Source organism: Telmatherina bonti, assembly GCF_933228915.1.
Source record: "Telmatherina bonti genome assembly, chromosome: 5".
Classification (NCBI taxonomy): domain Eukaryota; kingdom Metazoa; phylum Chordata; class Actinopteri; order Atheriniformes; family Telmatherinidae; genus Telmatherina; species Telmatherina bonti.
The window spans coordinates 37083041-37102230 of NC_136623.1; the positions used below are offsets into that span (position 1 = coordinate 37083041).

The 19190-nt window shown below is 46.0% G+C and overlaps 1 protein-coding gene across 1 annotated transcript in view; it reads left to right on the forward strand.

Moving 5' to 3' along the window:
- Positions 1-19190, forward strand: part of ascc3 (activating signal cointegrator 1 complex subunit 3) — a 171392-nt gene that overhangs the window by 92265 nt on the left and 59937 nt on the right. Inside the window, exons 10-15 of the mRNA XM_079240345.1 lie at positions 6236-6427; positions 8698-8922; positions 10237-10356; positions 10569-10733; positions 17831-17917; positions 18009-18185. Of these exons, the coding sequence (XP_079096471.1) occupies positions 6236-6427; positions 8698-8922; positions 10237-10356; positions 10569-10733; positions 17831-17917; positions 18009-18185 (966 nt within the window). The remainder of the gene's footprint in view (positions 1-6235; positions 6428-8697; positions 8923-10236; positions 10357-10568; positions 10734-17830; positions 17918-18008; positions 18186-19190) is intronic.

Consider the following 19190-nt stretch of genomic DNA (forward strand, 5'->3'; position numbering starts at 1 on the left):
TTCGGGTTGCTTCGTGGATTAGCCGTTATTCTGCATTTAGCAACCTTTGGCTGAATGTGGAAAAGAGCCGTGCAGATCTGAGTCTCAGCATCTGAAGGATGAGCTGAATGTGCTGCAGGCAGCTTCATGAGTCAGTCGGAACAAAGGTTCCTCATATCAACACTGTTCAGGATCAGGATGGAAACCATGCCTGGCTCATTATAAAGCAGATTTCTGCAGATTCTCATCCTCAAATAACAAACATGGGAATGTTTATCTCCGTCCTTTTCCAGGAAATGTAAAACATTCATCTGACTATATCACAAGATTTGGCTGAAATATCTTTCTGTCAAATCTTAAACTATTAACATAAACCAAATCAACCTACACTGATGGCCAGAATGCAACTTGTCAAGTGAGCCGGTGGCATAGACTATATAAAAAGATGGGCGGAGCCTTCGTGACGTCACCTGTAGGTTTCTGAAGAGCTGAATTGAAGCTCGGTGGGCGGTTCCTACCATCACCATCTTGGCAGGGGCATGCGTGTCGTCTCACCCGGAAAATACAAATATGGGCAAAGAGGTGGAGCTGAGAGGGGGGCTGTGAGTGTCATGGTGGATGATTGACATCCAGCGAACCCCGAGGTGCCTGTACCTAAGAGCTAACCTGGAGATAACGGGAGCTAACCAGCTAACAGAGGTAAGCCGGCTAAAGCCAAGTCACGTTAACCGTCTAAAAACCGCGGTTGTTCTACGTTCTTCTGACTTGAAGTGGGAAATCGGGTACCTGTCAATCAAAAGGACACGCCCCTAAATATGCCGAATTTTGAGATTAAATTACTTTTAAACGGTCGAGTTAGAAAAAAATTCACTCCCCCCACAGTTGTCATGAAGGTAAACCTGACCTATAAACCTAATATGGACTTTTGAACCAGGCTGTAAACATGTTTATTTCTGCTGTAAACATGTTTATTTCTGCTGTAAACGTGTTTATTCCTGCTGTGAAGTTGGTCTTTTTAACATGGGAGTCTATGGGGATTTGCTCTGTTTTGCAGCCCCTAGTGGATGAAGGGGGAACTGCAGTTTCATGCACTTCCGCATCGGCTTCACTTTTAACTGCCGGAGGTTGCCGCTTGGTCAGTGGTGAGTAGGCCGGGAGGAGTTTTCACTCCCATTTAAACCGAACAATCACTAGGCCTGTCACGGTAACAAATATTGCCATTGATTAATTCTCTCAGAAATTATTGCGATAGACGATAATATTTTTCTGAGCGATTATTGTTGCCATTTTGAGCCCATCTTCAACTAAGATAACAAAAATGTCATCATAATACAAGTACACCCTTTCAAAGATCAACATACTTCGATTTCTAAAGAACATTTAGCTCGATGTGAAGACTAGACCCATCCAGTCCCCAGTCTGCTAAAACACATCAGGATTTTTCCAGGGGTTTTGGCAACATGGTTATCTGGAACATATGGTCTCTAAACACTTGGAGTTTGTGGTCCAGGCAGCAGTTATACAATCTATGATAAAGCTCATATAAGGGGACATGTTTGGACTTGACCAGAGGGGGAATGGTAAAATTAAATGTCTTTGATCACCTTCAGTATGTCATTTTTCATGTCATTGTAAAGTTGTGGAAATGCCGTTTCTAACGTGTGTTCATCCAGGCGATTCATACTAGCGGTGAAATATTTTTTGCCTTTTTAACAATATGAAAGGGCAGCATGGCTTTACCAACCACGCCATCTGAGTGCACATCATGTTGCACTGTCCTGTTTGTATTTAATCAGACTTACCGAAGTGATCATGAACTGTCGGGAAGATGGAGCTAGCCTGTTCATTAAGTTCTTTTTTTTTCCCAGATGGGAAAACTGCAGTTGATGGTTGTGTTTTAAGTGCAGATGGAAACTTGTTGCATTCCCATGTTTAGTTAATATCGTCTTAAAACAAATGTAGCACTCGAAAGAGAAAAAAAGACAAATGAAAATGATTGCGTCCAGCAAACTTATTGCTCACATTTTTTCTTCTTGTGTGATTAATTGACTTATTGCTTGTTGGAACAGACCTACCAATCACTCCCTCACTCAGATTCAGTGGCTCGTTCGGTGACAATGCCTCTTTGAACCACATGGGTGGAACAAACACCCACGTGTTCGCGGCTCCCTGGAACATCGCCTGGTTGATGGCAAAAAGGGGGAGCCAGTGACTTCTGATCGACTTCTTGTGGCATAACTTTCACTGCTGCTCATTTTGTGTGATGTACATTTTGAGGAAAAAAATGAAACGCAGCATAATGCCTGCTGTGTTGTGGCTAATTGTGTTGTGTTGCTGCAGCACTTCAGAACCTCCATATTAAAAGTGTCTCTATGATGCACATTTCAGTCTAATTTATATTAATATGCAAGTCCAGAAGGAAAAGAATTAATCAATCATTTTTCACAAACGCCTTCATTCATGTTGTATTGATCCTCTCAGATCAGCCTCTGCCAGAAACACGCCAACAGAGAAAGCCCCGCCCTCTGTCCTGCAGGCTGCGTCTGATTGGTCAACTGCTAGGAGTAGTTATACTGAGCAGTGAAGGTGGGCGTGGCTTTCTTCTCGTGAATGTGCACAACCTGGAGAAGACAACCAATCACTGAGTGCCTCCCCCGGGGCGTTGTTCAGATTTAGAGGCAGAAAGGTCTTTTTGGTATACTTGTGTAGCTGGTCAGGTAATCTGGAGTTACGTAAAACTAATAGCTATTTTTCGTATGGGTTTTTACTTTGATTGGATCAGTTATAAAGCAGAGCAAGAGACTGGGGGACATGACTGTGCTTCCAGTTGACAGTATACTGACTTGTTCCAGAATGTAATTTGGGTCCAGAAGAAAAATGGAAAATTTGAGAGGCAGCGATGGAAGTTACCATTCTGAAGGGCTTTTGTGTAATTCAGGGTACCTTAAATCCTCACAATAAAGACAAATAACTGAGTCTACTGTTTGAAAACAAACGAACAAAACTCATTGGTTCGAATACTGACAAAAATTGAAGCAAAAACAAGAATTTTGATTTGATGTTTATCTTGGTATTTTTTCAATCAAAGAGAGGGAGAGGGAACTTGAGAGATTTAAAGAATTGACTATGTTACCCCTGAAGATACCTAGACCCCAAAAGGCTCAATTGGAAAGGAAAATCAGATTGCTCATTGTGGTTTGTTGACAGGATAACATTCACTCTTGGCCACATAAACTTACTACCCTGAGAATAGACCATGAGTGTCAATAACTGCATCATCTACATACGTTTTAACATTCAAATCACCACATACATCTGGGAGGTCATTAATGTATCATGAAAATAGCAAGGTTAAGGTTACCTGTTAAAGGAACACATTACATTATTTTTGTTAATAAAAGAGTCTCAACTAGTGTCCATAGAATATGATGTGAGAACTCCCTCCCAGTACCTTTGGTTAACTTCTTCACTGAGATTTTGTTATTGATTCTTTGGTAGACATTTGAGGGAGGGGAGGATTTGAATGAGCTTGAAAATCTTAAGTTGGTTAACTCTCTGGACAGAAATATACAGTTGTGATCCGAGATGCCAGTCAGAAAGTTATGTCTTTGTAATTCTTTCAGACTTTTGTAAACAAAGATCTATTCATTTTGTGAATTACATGTCAGTCTAGTAGGTTTCTCTATTAACTGTTCTAGACTAAAAATCTGTTATTTAAGTTTTTCCTATCTTGTTTGTCATCCCAATTCACGTTGAAATCACCTAGAATAATTATCTCTTTATTTGTGCTTAGTGTGTTTAACATTGTCCACAGCTCATCATAAAACTCAGACTTGGCATTTGGGGGGCAATATAGACAAATAAAAGTAAAAGACATTTCACCAGATAGCTTGATTTCAACACCAACACAATCAAATTCAGAAGCTGCTCCCAAGTCCAATTTCTTACATGTTAAAGCAGGTTTCACATAAAGGAACACAAAGCTGAGTTTAGTCAGTGCAAAGTTTAATTGTTTAACCAGTTGTGGACATGTGGAGGGACACCAAACTTCCTCTAAAACGTGTGCATGTAAATATGATGAGGGTTCAAACTTATCCAGGGACTAGTAATTACATTCAGACCCTCCAGCAACACTCCCACTCCATCATTAACGTGAAGTGTTATTCCTGCAGCCGCTTGACAACACAGCAGTAGGGTTGGTAACCTGCCAGACTAGTAGCCGTGTTCCTAGTATCCAGTCTGGCCGCCTTCGCTGTGATAAGATCCAGCTCTGTTTGTTAAACCACACAATGTTTTTTTTGTTTGTTTTTTTAACACAATGTTTTGAAAGATGGTCAGATAAGGTGTTCCCAAGCTTCTGAATATTCAACAACTTTATTTTCTTACATGTGCAGAATATGAAATGATCTGGCCTTAATAAGTTAGCTTGTTTAGACGCTCACAGAAAAACCCAGATGTTCTTTTAGGAAGTTCTGCAGGAGCTCTGCTGAGCACGTCTTACTCCTAAGCCAGGAGTTTCAGAGAAATGAATTTTATGGACTGCATCCTCTGTCTTGGAGGTATTTTCAGCCTCTGTGTTACTGTTGGTGATACAAGATGATGGTGTGGACTTCCACTAGTGGAGATGAAGAAAGAGAATCCAGCATCATGGATTCATAATATATTGATCAAAGACCAAACAGAAAGCTACAACCTAACTGTCAGTGCTCAGTAATTAAGCAGATTTCTTACTTTTACTTTAATTTCAGAAAATGTCTTCATATGAAGGAATACAGCTGTTGTTGTTTGAGTTGTGTCCAGTAAAAGCGTTAGATGTGATAGAGTAGGATCAGGACCTGGTCCTGACGTCTGTCTCTGGTTGTTACTGCATCCTCCTGCTTTTGTCCTGGACTGTGTCTCAGTGAAGCCGACAGCTGCCAGTGATGATGGGCTGTCTGTTTGCAGAGCACAGGACGGCAGGGCCCTGACCTCCATTTAGATACCCAGAGAGAGAGGTAAAGCACTGAGATGAGGACTCCCCTCCAGCCTGGCCAGGTCGTGGCCCGCTGTCAGTCAAAGTGCTCCTCTCAATCTCTGGCGGGCTGGGTGTGTTAGTGGTCCTTTAGTTGCAGATGCTTCGAATCGGCAGAGCTCCTCCAGTTTGCTGAACCCACCAGAGATAACTGCTTCACCCTCTGTTTGTGGTAAAACTGTCTTTATAATTTCCCTTTTTATTCCACTGTTGTGTTTTAATGGTCTGAGACTTTATTCTGAATAAATTCTCTAACTTTCATCCTTCACCAACAACTCTGCACCGTTTCTTTGGACACCCCTAAGTCCCAACGGGAGACACCTCCCAAGGTGGTGGAGAATGAAAGATCCTGTGGGATCCAACAGATACGTGGAGAAACATCTCCGTCCAGAAGAGATCAGTCCTAGGAACAGCTAAGATACTGAAGAGGAGCCTCCCAGGACTCTGGTAGAGAACCCGAGCTGGAGATGAACAGTGACTCCCCCTCTTCTCTTCCATAAAATATCAGATAAAACACACAATTGTTCTTATTGAGTTTAATCAAATCAATCAAATCAAAGATACTGGAAAATTCAGAGTTCAAGCCAGCTCGTCCACGGTCAGACATACAGACATGTAACATTCATGACAAAAGAGCAAAACAGAACCGAGCCAAGCTCAGGCCATGCAGCTATTATACCAGCGCTGCTTTACAATAGATAAGAACAGAGATACAGTAGGATCATGGGGGGTCGAGGGCAAAAAAGGGTCATGTAACTCCAGGCTGGACCGCGTTTAGCAGTATTTATAGTTTTGTTTGACAAATAAATGTGTTTCACAGATTATGTTTTATTTTATTTTGTGAATTATTTTATTCCTGTTGATTTGACATTCTTACTCCTTTCCATTTGCGTAGCGGCTTCCAGATCAGCATGGTACGATTAAACCAGCAAACATTTGGCTCCAGGTATCTGGAACTGACTAATCCAGTGGTTTTACATGATGACCAGATGTTGTTGTAGATGCACATGCGTGTACATTTCTACATGTGTGTACTGAACTGACCCACCTCATCATACACACCTGCCTTGGAAAGGTTTTTTTCCCAACAGAACTGATGGAGATGATGTTGTTTATCATGCTTCTGTTTTTATTTTTAGGTTTATTTCTTCATTCTTTCTTCTGTTTCTGTGTGATGAAAATCCCAAATAAACACGACAGGTTTTGTTTTTCCTCTGACCTGCCTCCTCTCACCACCCGCCTCAGATCCAGCGCTCCAGAAACAAGCAGATGAAGGAGATGTTTCCAGAAGGCTTTGGGATCCACCACGCTGGGATGCTGCGGTCTGACCGCAGTCTGATGGAGAGCATGTTCTCCAAAGGTCACCTCAAGGTCCTGGTCTGCACCGCCACTTTGGCCTGGGGAGTGAACCTGCCGGCCCATGCAGTCATCATCAAGGTCCTTATCAGCCGATTCTCTCTGTGTATGCTTATTGTAAGGAAGGTTTGAGACCTTCAGAGGTTCAGAAAGCTTACAGTAAGAACATTTAGTCCAGCAAGATAAATCTACTTTAGAAACAGCAGCATCTCATCCCACAGTCGCACAAGCTGCTTTAAGCTTAATGGACAACTACCGTCCAAAAGCAGACCAATGACAACAGTTTAGATTAAGTTTGTCTTCATTTATACAGAAGTGAATCACAGCAGTCACTTTTACACCGTCCAGTTCATTCCAGTTCATTCCAGTCCAGTAGTAACCCAGTTAAAACAAATCCAGGATATGATCCACATTAGTCCTGTTCATACTAGCCATGTTCTTATAAACCAGTTTATGAAATAATGACCAAGCTAGGGAAAACCTCCATCTGAACCAGAACCAGGGAAGAAAACCTCCATTTGAACCAGAACTGAGAGGGAAAACCTCCATCTGAACCAGAACCGAGAGGGAAAACCTCCATCTGAACTAGAACCAGGGAAGAAAACCTCCATTTGAACCAGAACTGAGAGGGAAAACCTCCATCTGAACCAGAACCAGGGAAGAAAACCTCAATTTGAACCAGAACCAGGGAATAAAACCTGCATCTGAACCAGAACCAGGGAATAAAACCTGCATCTGAACCAGAACCAGGGAAGAAAACCTGCATCTGAACCAGAACCAGGGAAGAAAACCTGCATCAGAACCTGGACCGGTGGGGGTGTAGAGGACAGGAAAGAGTGTCGATCAGCAGCAGAACTTTAATCCAGGAAAGGAGAAAAACGTTAAATGTTTCTACATGGAGAGTAAAGAGAACAGAAAGGATCCCAGTGCATCATGGGATATTTCCCCAGTGCAAAATGAGACATCTCTGCATCAGTTTCAGCTTCCACAGAGGGGTCTGATAACTGCAGGTTGTGCTTTAGAACCTCTAGGAACCAGCAGTAAACCTGCAGCCTGATGGGAATCTGGAAGTGGATCTTTTATATGTGAGGAGAATTTAGATTCTGTTCTGGATTTAACAGGAAACGATGAAGATAAAACTGGAGAAACATGATCCATGATCATCATCCTCATCAGAACCCTCGATGCAGCATCTGGATCAGATGGAGACTTTTCAGGACAATAATCAGGAATTCCAGTCGTCCAGTCTGGAAGCAGCAGATCCATGGAGCAGTTTTCCTGCATCTGGATCTGAATCTGGATGATCCTGGTTCTGGGAACATTACGTAGGTGGAAGTAGGAGGTCCTAGAAAACTGGTTTATATGTGAGTCAAAGGACAGATCCTGGTCTAGAATAAGTCCACGATTCTTCACTGTATCCTCACCATTTTTATTTATTTATTTATTTTTTAAATTATTATTATCATTTTTATTATTATTATCATTTTATTTTTATTATTATTATTATTATTATTATTGTTACTATTATTATCATTATTATTATTACCTCACAGCTGTTTGAAGCTGTTAGCAGCTGGTTGCAGCTTTTTGCAGCTGGTTGCAGCTGTTTGCAGTTGTTTGCAGCTGGTTGCAACTGTTTGAAGCTGGTTGCAGCTTTTTGCAGCTGTTTGCAGCTTTTTGCAGCTTTTTGCAGCTGGTTGCAGCTGGTTGCAGCTTTTTGCAGCTGGTTGCAGCTGGTTGCAGCTTTTTGCAGCTGGTTTCAGCTTTTTGCAGCTGGTTTCAGCTGTTTGCAGTTGTTTGCAGCTGGTTGCAACTGTTTGAAGCTGGTTGCAGCTTTTTGCAGCTGTTTGCAGCTTTTTGCAGCTGTTTGCAGCTGGTTGCAGCTTTTTGCAGCTGGTTTCAGCTTTTTGCAGCTGGTTTCAGCTGTTTGCAGCTTTTTGCAGCTGTTTGCAGTTGTTTGCAGCTTTTTGCAGCTGTTTGCAGCTGTTTGCAGCTTTTTGCAGCTGGTTGCAGCTGTTCGCAGCTTTTTGCAGCTGGTTGCAGCTTTTTGCAGCTGTTTGCAGCTTTTTGCAGCTGGTTGCAGCTGTTCGCAGCTTTTTGCAGCTGGTTGCAGCTTTTTGCAGCTGTTTGCAGCTTTTTGCAGCTGGTTGCAGCTGTTCGCAGCTTTTTGCAGCTGGTTGCAGCTTTTTGCCGCTGTTTGCAGTTGTTTGCAGCTTTTTGCAGCTGGTTGCAACTGTTTGCAGCTGGTTGCAGCTTTTTGCAGCTGGTTGCAGCTTTTTGCAGCTGTTTGCAGCTTTTTGCAGCTGGTTGCAGCTGTCAGACCTCCAGACTCACCGCCGTGTCTTCTACAGGGAACGCAAATCTACGACGCAAAGCGCGGCGCCTTTGTGGACCTGGGAATCCTGGACGTCATGCAGATCTTCGGCCGTGCGGGCCGGCCACAGTTTGACAAGTATGGCGAGGGCACCATCATCACCACCCACGATAAGCTGAGTCATTACCTGACCCTGCTGACTCAGCAGAATCCCATCGAGAGTCAGTTCCTGAGCAGCCTGGCCGACAACCTCAACGCAGAGGTCACTTACACCTCTCCTCCTTCTCCTCCTCTTCTCCTCCTCCTGTTCTCCTCTTCTCCTTCTCCTCCTCTTCTCCTCCTCCTGTTCTCCTCTTCTCCTTCTCCTGTTCTCCTCTTCTCCTTCTCCTCCTCTTCTCCTTCTCCTCCTCTTCTCCTTCTCCTGTTCTCCTCTTCTCCTTCTCCTCCTCCTGTTCTCCTCCTCTTCTCCTCCTCCTCCTGTTCTTCTCCTCCTCTTCTCCTTCTCCTCTTTTCCTCCTCCTGTTCTGCTCCTCCTGTTCTCCTCCTCCTCCTCTCCGCCTCCTGTTCTCCTCCTCTTCTCCTCCTGTTCTCCTCCTATTCTCCTCCTCCTCTTCTTCTCCTCCTCTTCTCCTCCTGTTCTCCTCCTCCTGTTCTCTTCCTGTTCTTTTCCTCCTCCTGTTCTCCTCCTCCTCTTCTCCTCCTCCTCCTACCTATTTCCTCCTCTCTTCTTTCTCAGCTTCATCTGCCTGTTTTTTCTTCTTCTTCTTCTCTGTTTTCTCTTTCCATTTCTTTCAGCTGTTTCTTTCACTCTTCATTTTGTCATTTCTTTTCTTCTCCTCTTTATTTTCTTCTCCTCCTCCAGTTGTTCTCCTCCTCTTCTCCTCCTCATTGTTCTTCAATTTTTCTTCTTCATTTCTTCTTTGTTCTTTTTCACCTGCTTCTTTGTCTTTTCTTCTTCTTCTCCGTCTGTCTGTTTATTCTTTTTCCATTTCTTCTCCTTTTTTCTGTAGTTTTCTTCTCCCCTCGTTTTCTCCTCTTTCTTCTCTTCTCATGTGTCTCCTCCTCTCTCTGTCCATGAGAGCCAAAGTCAGCTGTGCTCTCTTCTTGGTTCCTGAGGACGTTCCGCCTCCATCTGAGACTCTTCTTCAGTGGTTTTGGTTTCATCTGCAGGAGCTTTGAGGCTTTAGGACCTGTTGAGGCAGAACCTCTGATGCAGCTTTGACTTTCCTCCAGGAGGAATTAGTTTGTTCAGACAGGTAGACGATGATCTGAACAACCAACAGATTGATGAGGAGAGTCGGGGAGAGTCTATTCAGCTGAAACTCTTCCTGGTTAGTAGTGAGGAAGACGCTGATGAAGCTAGAACATCTGCATGATCCAACTTGTCCCTGAATGTGACAGGATTTCCTTATCCTTGTAGTTCAGGTACAGGTACAGGTATAATCAAACATCAGCTGTTTGGGAAGTGGCAGCATGATCAGGCGGCAGCTGCACCATTCAGGAATGTCCTCTAGATGGCAGCAGACACCAGCGTGAGGCCTGTTGCAGTGACGCTTCTCTTTGTCCTGTCCTGCAGATTGCTCTGGGAACCGTCACCAACGTGGAGGAAGCCGTGAAGTGGCTCAGTTACACTTACCTGTATGTTCGTATGAGGGCCAACCCGCTGGTGTACGGCATCAACCACAAAGCCTATCAGGTTATTACTCTGCCTGGATCATGTCTGCAGGTTTTTACACCACCTTAGCCTCATAATCTGGAAACATCATGTCTGCAATCTGACTGGGAGTAAAATGGTTTAACTTCTACTAGTATCTTTTCATTAAAAAAACGGGAAGCAGACCAAAATGAGCTAAAATGTGGTTTTACGGATTAAAGCTCATTCTGGAGGATGGTGTGCATTCGTTCCAGATGGATCCAGGTTTGGAGCTGTACAGAAAGGAGCTGGTGATGGAGTCGGGCAGGAAGCTGGATAAGGCCAGAATGATCCGCTTCGAAGAGCGAACCGGCTACTTCGCCTCCACAGACCTGGGTCGGACCGCCAGCCACTTCTACATCAGATACAACACCATAGAGGTTCGCTGACTTCTGCTGCACCTGCTGACAACAGCAACACACGGAGAAGTCCTTCAGGACAGAGATGAAGGCCGTCCTGCAGCATGTTCATCATTTTCCTGACACAAAAAGGCGGGTTCTCATTAGAGTCAGTGGGAGTGTTGATAAAGGCCTGTTACTGGGAAAGGTTGATAAAGGCCCGTTACTGGGAAAGGCTGGTAAAGGCTCGTTACTGGGAAAAGTTGGTAAAGGCTCGTTACTGGGAAAGGTTGATAAAGGCCCGTTACTGGGAAAGGCTGGTAAAGGCTCGTTACTGGGAAAAGTTGGTAAAGGCTCGTTACTGGGAAAAGTTGGTAAAGGCTCGTTACTGGGAAAGGCTGGTAAAGGCCCGTTACTGGGAAAAGTTGGTAAAGGCTCGTTACTGGGAAAGGCTGGTAAAGGCCCGTTACTGGGAAAGGCTGGTAAAGGCCCATTACTGGGAAAAGTTGGTAAAGGCTCGTTACTGGGAAAAGTTGGTAAAGGCCCATTACTGGGAAAGGCTGGTAAAGGCCCATTACTGGGAAAAGTTGGTAAAGGCTCGTTACTGGGAAAGGTTGGTAAAGGCTCGTTACTGGGAAAGGCTGGTAAAGGCTCGTTACTGGGAAAGGTTGGTAAAGGCTCGTTACTGGGAAAGGTTGGTAAAGGCCCGTTACTGGGAAAGGCTGGTAAAGGCCCATTACTGGGAAAGGTTGGTAAAGGCCCGTTACTGGGAAAGGCTGGTAAAGGCTCGTTACTGGGAAAGGTTGGTAAAGGCTCGTTACTGGGAAAGGCTGGTAAAGGCCCGTTACTGGGAAAGGCTGGTAAAGGCCCATTACTGGGAAAGGCTGGTAAAGGCCCGTTACTGGGAAAAGTTGGTAAAGGCCCGTTACTGGGAAAGGTTGGTAAAGGCCCGTTACTGGGAAAGGCTGGTAAAGGCCCATTACTGGGAAAGGTTGGTAAAGGCCCGTTACTGGGAAAGGTTGGTAAAGGCCCGTTACTGGGAAAGGTTGGTAAAGGCCCATTACTGGGAAAGGTTGGTAATGGCCCGTTACTGGGAAAGTTCGGTAAAGGCCCGTTACTGGGAAAGATTGGTAAAGGCCCGTTACTGGGAAAGGTTGGTAAAGGCCCGTTACTGGGAAAGGTTGGTAAAGGCCCGTTACTGGGAAAGGTTGGTAAAGGCCCGTTACTGGGAAAGGCTGGTAAAGGCCCGTTACTGGGAAAGGTTGGTAAAGGCCCGTTACTGGGAGAGGTTGGTAAAGGCCCGTTACTGGGAAAGGTTGGTAAAGGGCTGTTACTGGGAAAGGTTGGTAAAGGCCCGTTACTGGGAAAGGCTGGTAAAGGCCCGTTACTGGGAAAGGTTGGTAAAGGCCCGTTACTGGGAAAGGTTGGTAAAGGCCCGTTACTGGGAAAGGCTGGTAAAGGCCCGTTACTGGGAAAGGCTGGTAAAGGCCCGTTACTGGGAAAAGTTGGTAAAGGCTCGTTACTGGGAAAGGTTGATAAAGGCCCGTTACTGGGAAAGGTTGGTAAAGGCCCATTACTGGGAAAGGTTGGTAAAGGCTCGTTACTGGGAAAGGTTGGTAAAGGCCCGTTACTGGGAAAGGCTGGTAAAGGCCCGTTACTGGGAAAGGCTGGTAAAGGCCCGTTACTGGGAAAGGCTGGTAAAGGCCCGTTACTGGGAAAAGTTGGTAAAGGCTCGTTACTGGGAAAGGTTGATAAAGGCCCGTTACTGGGAAAGGTTGGTAAAGGCCCATTACTGGGAAAGGTTGGTAAAGGCTCGTTACTGGGAAAGGTTGGTAAAGGCCCGTTACTGGGAAAGGCTGGTAAAGACCCGTTACTGGGAAAAGTTGGTAAAGGCTCGTTACTGGGAAAGGTTGATAAAGGCCCGTTACTGGGAAAGGCTGGTAAAGGCCCGTTACTGGGAAAAGTTGGTAAAGGCTCGTTACTGGGAAAGGTTGATAAAGGCCCGTTACTGGGAAAGGTTGGTAAAGGCCCATTACTGGGAAAGGTTGGTAAAGGCTCGTTACTGAGAAAGGTTGGTAAAGGCTCGTTACTGGGAAAGGTTGGTAAAGGCCCGTTACTGGGACAGGCTGGTAAAGGCCCGTTACTGGGAAAGGCTGGTAAAGGCCCGTTACTGGGAAAGGCTGGTAAAGGCCCGTTACTGGGAAAGGCTGGTAAAGGCCCATTACTGGGAAAAGTTGGTAAAGGCTCGTTACTGGGAAAGGTTGGTAAAGGCCCGTTACTGGGAAAGGCTGGTAAAGGCTCGTTACTGGGAAAGGCTGGTAAAGGCCCGTTACTGGGAAAGGTTGGTAAAGGCCCGTTACTGGGAAAGGTTCTTAAAGGCCCGTTACTGGGAAAAGTTGGTAAAGGCTCGTTACTGGGAAAGGCTGGTAAAGGCTCGTTACTGGGAAAGGCTGGTAAAGGCTCGTTACTGGGAAAGGCTGGTAAAGGCCCGTTACTGGGAAAGGTTGGTAAAGGCCCGTTACTGGGAAAGGCTGGTAAAGGCCCATTACTGGGAAAGGTTGGTAAAGGCCCATTACTGGGAAAAGTTGGTAAAGGCCCGTTACTGGGAAAGGCTGGTAAAGGCCCATTACTGGGAAAGGTTGGTAAAGGCCCGTTACTGGGAAAGGCTGGTAAAGGCCCGTTACTGGGAAAGTCGTTAAGGTGTCGCTTCAGGTGTCATGTGTAGACCAGGAACAGGTACGACTGTGGACAGGGAGCCATGTGTAGGTTCATCCTGACACATGTAGGTTCATCCTGACACATGTAGATTCATCCTGACACGTGTAGGTTCATCCTGACACGTGTAGGTTCATCCTGGCACGTACTGGTTCATCCTGACATGTACTGGTTCATCCTGACACGTGTAGGTTCATCCCGACTCACATGTAGGTTCATCCTGACACGTGTTGGTTCATCCTGACACGTGTAGGTTCATGCTGACACATGTAGGTTCATCCTGACACGTGTAGGTTCATCCCAACTCACATGTAGGTTCATCCTGACACGTGTAGGTTCATCCTGACACGTGTTGGTTCATCCCAACTCACATGTAGGTTCATCCTGACACGTGTAGGTTCATCCTGACACGTGTTGGTTCATCCCGACTCACATGTAGGTTCATCCTGACACATGTAGGTTCATCCCGACTCACATGTAGGTTCATCCTGACACATGTAGGTTCATCCTGACACGTGTTGGTTCATCCCGACTCACATGTAGGTTCATCCTGACACATGTAGGTTCATCCTGACACGTGTTGGTTCATCCCGACTCACATGTAGGTTCATCCTGACACATGTTGGTTCATCCCGACTCACATGTAGGTTCATCCTGACACATGTAGGTTCATCTTGACACGTGTATGTTCATCCTGACACATGTAAGTTCATCCTGACACGTGCTGGTTCATCCTGACACGTGTTGGTTCATCCTGACACGTGTAGGTTCATCCTGACTCACATGTAGGTTCATCCTGACACATGTAGGTTCATCCCGACTCACATGTAGATTCATCCTGACACATGTAGGTTTATCCTGACTCATATATGTTCATCCCGACTCACATGTAGGTTCATTCTGACACGTGTAGGTTCATCCCGACTCACATGTAGGTTCATCCTGACACGTGTTGGTTCATCCTGACACGTGTTGGTTCATCCTGACACGTACTGGTTCATCCTGACACGTGTTGGTTCATCCTGACACGTGTAGGTTCATCCTGACACGTGTTGGTTCATCCTGACACGTGTTGGTTCGTCCTGACACGTGTTGGTTCATCCCAACTCACATGTAGGTTCATCCTGACACGTGTAGGTTCATCCCGACTCACATGTAGGTTCATCCTGACACGTGTTGGTTCATCCTGACACGTGTTGGTTCATCCTGACACGTACTGGTTCATCCTGACACGTGTTGGTTCATCCTGACACGTGTAGGTTCATCCTGACACATGTAGGTTCATCCTGACACGTGTAGGTTCATCCTGACACGTACTGGTTCATCCTGACACATGTATGTTCATCCTGACACGTGTATGTTCATCCTGACACGTACTGGTTCATCCTGACACGTACTGGTTCATCCTGACACATGTAGGTTCATCCTGACACGTGTAGGTTCATCCTGGCACGTACTGGTTCATCCTGACACGTACTGGTTCATCCTGACACGTGTAGGTTCATCCTGACACGTGTTGGTTCATCCTGACACGTGTAGGTTCATCCCGACTCACATGTAGGTTCATCCCGACTCACATGTAGGTTCATCCCGACTCACATGTAGGTTCATTCTGACACGTGTAGGTTCATCCCGACTCACATGTAGGTTCATCCTGACACGTGTTGGTTCATCCTGACACGTGTTGGTTCATCCTGACACGTACTGGTTCATCCTGACACGTGTTGGTTCATCCTGACACGTGTAGGTTCATCCTGACACGTGTTGGTTCATCCTGACACGTGTTGGTTCGTCCTGACACGTGTTGGTTCATCCCAACTCACATGTAGGTTCATCCTGACACGTGTAGGTTCATCCCGACTCACATGTAGGTTCATCCTGACACGTGTTGGTTCATCCTGACACGTGTTGGTTCATCCTGACACGTACTGGTTCATCCTGACACGTGTTGGTTCATCCTGACACGTGTAGGTTCATCCTGACACATGTAGGTTCATCCTGACACGTGTAGGTTCATCCTGACACGTACTGGTTCATCCTGACACATGTATGTTCATCCTGACACGTGTATGTTCATCCTGACACGTACTGGTTCATCCTGACACGTACTGGTTCATCCTGACACATGTAGGTTCATCCTGACACGTGTAGGTTCATCCTGGCACGTACTGGTTCATCCTGACACGTACTGGTTCATCCTGACACGTGTAGGTTCATCCTGACACGTGTTGGTTCATCCTGACACGTGTAGGTTCATCCCGACTCACATGTAGGTTCATCCCGACTCACATGTAGGTTCATCCCGACTCACATGTAGGTTCATCCTGACACATGTAGGTTCATCCCGACTCACATGTAGGTTCATCCCGACTCACGTGTATGTTCATCCTGACACATGTAAGTTCATCCTGACACGTGCTGGTTCATCCTGACACGTGTTGGTTCATCCTGACACGTGTTGGTTCATCCTGACACGTGTAGGTTCATCCTGACTCACATGTAGGTTCATCCCGACTCACATGTAGGTTCATCCCGACTCACATGTAGGTACATCCTGACTCACATGTAGGTTCATCTTGACACATGTAGGTTTATCCTGACTCATGTATGTTCATCCCGACTCACATGTAGGTTCATTCTGACACGTGTAGGTTCATCCCGACTCACATGTAGGTTCATCCCGACTCACATGTAGGTACATCCTGACTCACATGTAGGTTCATCTTGACACATGTAGGTTTATCCTGACTCATGTATGTTCATCCCGACTCACATGTAGGTTCATTCTGACACATGTAGGTTCATCCTGACTCACATGTAGGTTCATCCTGACTCACATGTAGGTTCATCCCGACTCACATGTAGGTTCATCCTGACACGTGTATGTTCATCCTGACACATGTAAGTTCATCCTGACACGTGCTGGTTCATCCTGACACGTGCTGGTTCATCCTGACACGTGTTGGTTCATCCTGACTCACATGTAGGTTCATCCTGACTCACATGTAGGTTCATCCTGACACATGTAGGTTCATCCCGACTCACATGTAGGTTCATCCTGACACGTGTATGTTCATCCTGACACATGTAAGTTCATCCTGACACGTGCTGGTTCATCCTGACACGTGTTGGTTCATCCTGACTCACATGTAGGTTCATCCTGACACATGTAGGTTCATCCCAACTCACATGTAGGTTCATCCCGACTCACATGTAGGTTTATCCTGACACATGTAGGTTCATCCTGACTCACATGTCGGTTCATCCTGACACATGTACGTTCATCCTGACACATGGTGGTTCATCCTGACACGTGTCAGTTCATCCTGACACGTGTAGGTTCATCCTGACTCACATGTAGGTTCATCCTGACACGTGTAGGTTCATCCTGACACGTGTAGGTTCATCCTGACATGTGTTGGTTCATCCTGACACGTGTAGGTTCATCCTGACTCACATGTAGGTTCATCCTGACACATGTAGGTTTATCCTGACACATGTATGTTCATCCCGACTCACATGTAGGTTCATCCTGACTCACATGTCGGTTCATCCTGACACATGTACGTTCATCCTGACACGTGTAGGTTCATCCTGACACGTGTAGGTTCATCCTGACACGTGTAGGTTCATCCTGACTCACATGTAGGTTCATCCTGACACGTGTTGGTTCATCCTGACACGTGTTGGTTCATCCTGACACGTGTAGGTTCATCCTGATTCACATGTAGGTTCATCCTGACACGTGTAGGTTCATCCTGACACGTGTTGGTTCATCCTGACATGTGTTGGTTCATCCTGACACATGTAGGTTTATCCTGACACATGTATGTTCATCCCGACTCACATGTAGGTTCATCCTGACTCACATGTCGGTTCATCCTGACTCACATGTCGGTTCATCCTGACACATGTACGTTCATCCTGACACATGTACGTTCATCCTGACACGTGTTGGTTCATCCTGACACGTGTTGGTTCATCCTGACACGTGTAGGTTCATCCCGACTCACATGTAGGTTTATCCTGACATATGTAGGTTCATCCTGACTCACATGTAAGTTCATCCTGACACGTGTAGGTTCATCCTGACTCACATGTAGGTTCATCCTGACACATGTAAGTTCATCCTGACACGTGTAGGTTCATCCTGACTCACATATAGGTTCATCCTGACACATGTAAGTTCATCCTGACACGTGTAGGTTCATCCTGACTCACATGTAGGTTCATCCTGACACATGTAGGTTCATCCTGACACGTGTAGGTTCATCCTGACACGTGTTGGTTCATCCTGACAAGTGTTGGTTCATCCTGACACGTAGTTCCTGGAGGTTAAAGGGTGTCTGTGTCTCAGATGTACATCTTTGAGCATGATAGAGTTTGAAATAAAAGGTTCATTCTTGTCTCCTCCATCTGTGAAGACGTTCAATGAACTGTTCAACTCCCAGAGGACAGAAGCGGACATCTTGAGCATCGTCTCCAAGGCTGAGGAGTTTGAGCAGCTCAAGGTGAGTTTATCGGCTATCCGCCCTCTACAACAAACTGTATAAACCTGTGTGTGGTAGATAACTGTGTGTGTGTGTGTGTGTGTGTTGGCAGGTGCGAGAAGAGGAGCTGGAGGAGCTGGATCAGATGTTGTGTAACTACTGCGAGCTTCCAGCTGCAGGCGGCGTGGAGAACGGCTACGGCAAGGTTAACATCTTGCTGCAGACCTACATCGGCCGAGGAGAGGTGGACAGCTTCTCCCTCATCTCAGACCTGTCCTACGTGGCGCAGGTGAGACGGACACCTGGAGGTTGGAAGGAGCTTCTGATCTGTGATCTGTTTAGAGACGTCCAGCACCACGTGACAACATCACACGACGTGTCTGCAGAAGAACTTCTAGAGAACAGAGCTCATAGAGCAGAAACCACCGGGAGAAAGAGACGTTAGAGCTGAAGCGTAACGTTATCCATAATGATAGTTTACTGGTCCCAGTCTGATGGTGTACTGGTCCCAGTAATAGCCTATCTGGAACAGGTCTGATGGTGTATTGGTCCCAGTATAAGCCTGTCTGGAACAGGTCTGATGGTGTACTGGTCCCATTAATAGCCTATCTGGAACAGGTCTGATGGTGTACTGGTCCCAGTATAAGCCTGTCTGGAACAGGTCTGATGGTGTACTGGTCCCAGTATAAGCCTGTCTGGAACAGGTCTGATGGTGTACTGGTCCCAGTATAAGCCTGTCTGGAACAGGTCTGATGGTGTACTGGTCCCAGTATAAGCCTGTCTGGAACAGGTCTGATGGTGTACTGGTCCCAGTAATAGCCTATCTGGAACAGGTCTGATGGTGTACTGGTCCCAGTATAAGCCTGTCTGGAACAGGTCTGATGGTGTACTGGTCCCAGTATAAGCCTGTCTGGAACAGGTCTGATGGTGTACTGGTCCCAGTAATAGCCTATCTGGAACAGGTCTGATGGTGTACTGGTCCCAGTATAAGCCTGTCTGGAACAGGTCTGATGGTGTACTGGTCCCAGTATAAGCCTGTCTGGAACAGGTCTGATGGTGTACTGGTCCCAGTAATAGCCTATCTGGAACAGGTCTGATGGTGTACTGGTCCCAGTATAAGCCTGTCTGGAACAGGTCTGATGGTGTACTGGTCCCAGTATAAGCCTGTCTGGAACAGGTCTGATGGTGTACTGGTCCCAGTAATAGCCTATCTGGAACAGGTCTGATGGTGTACTGGTCCCAGTATAAGCCTGTCTGGAACAGGTCTGATGGTGTACTGGTCCCAGTAATAGCC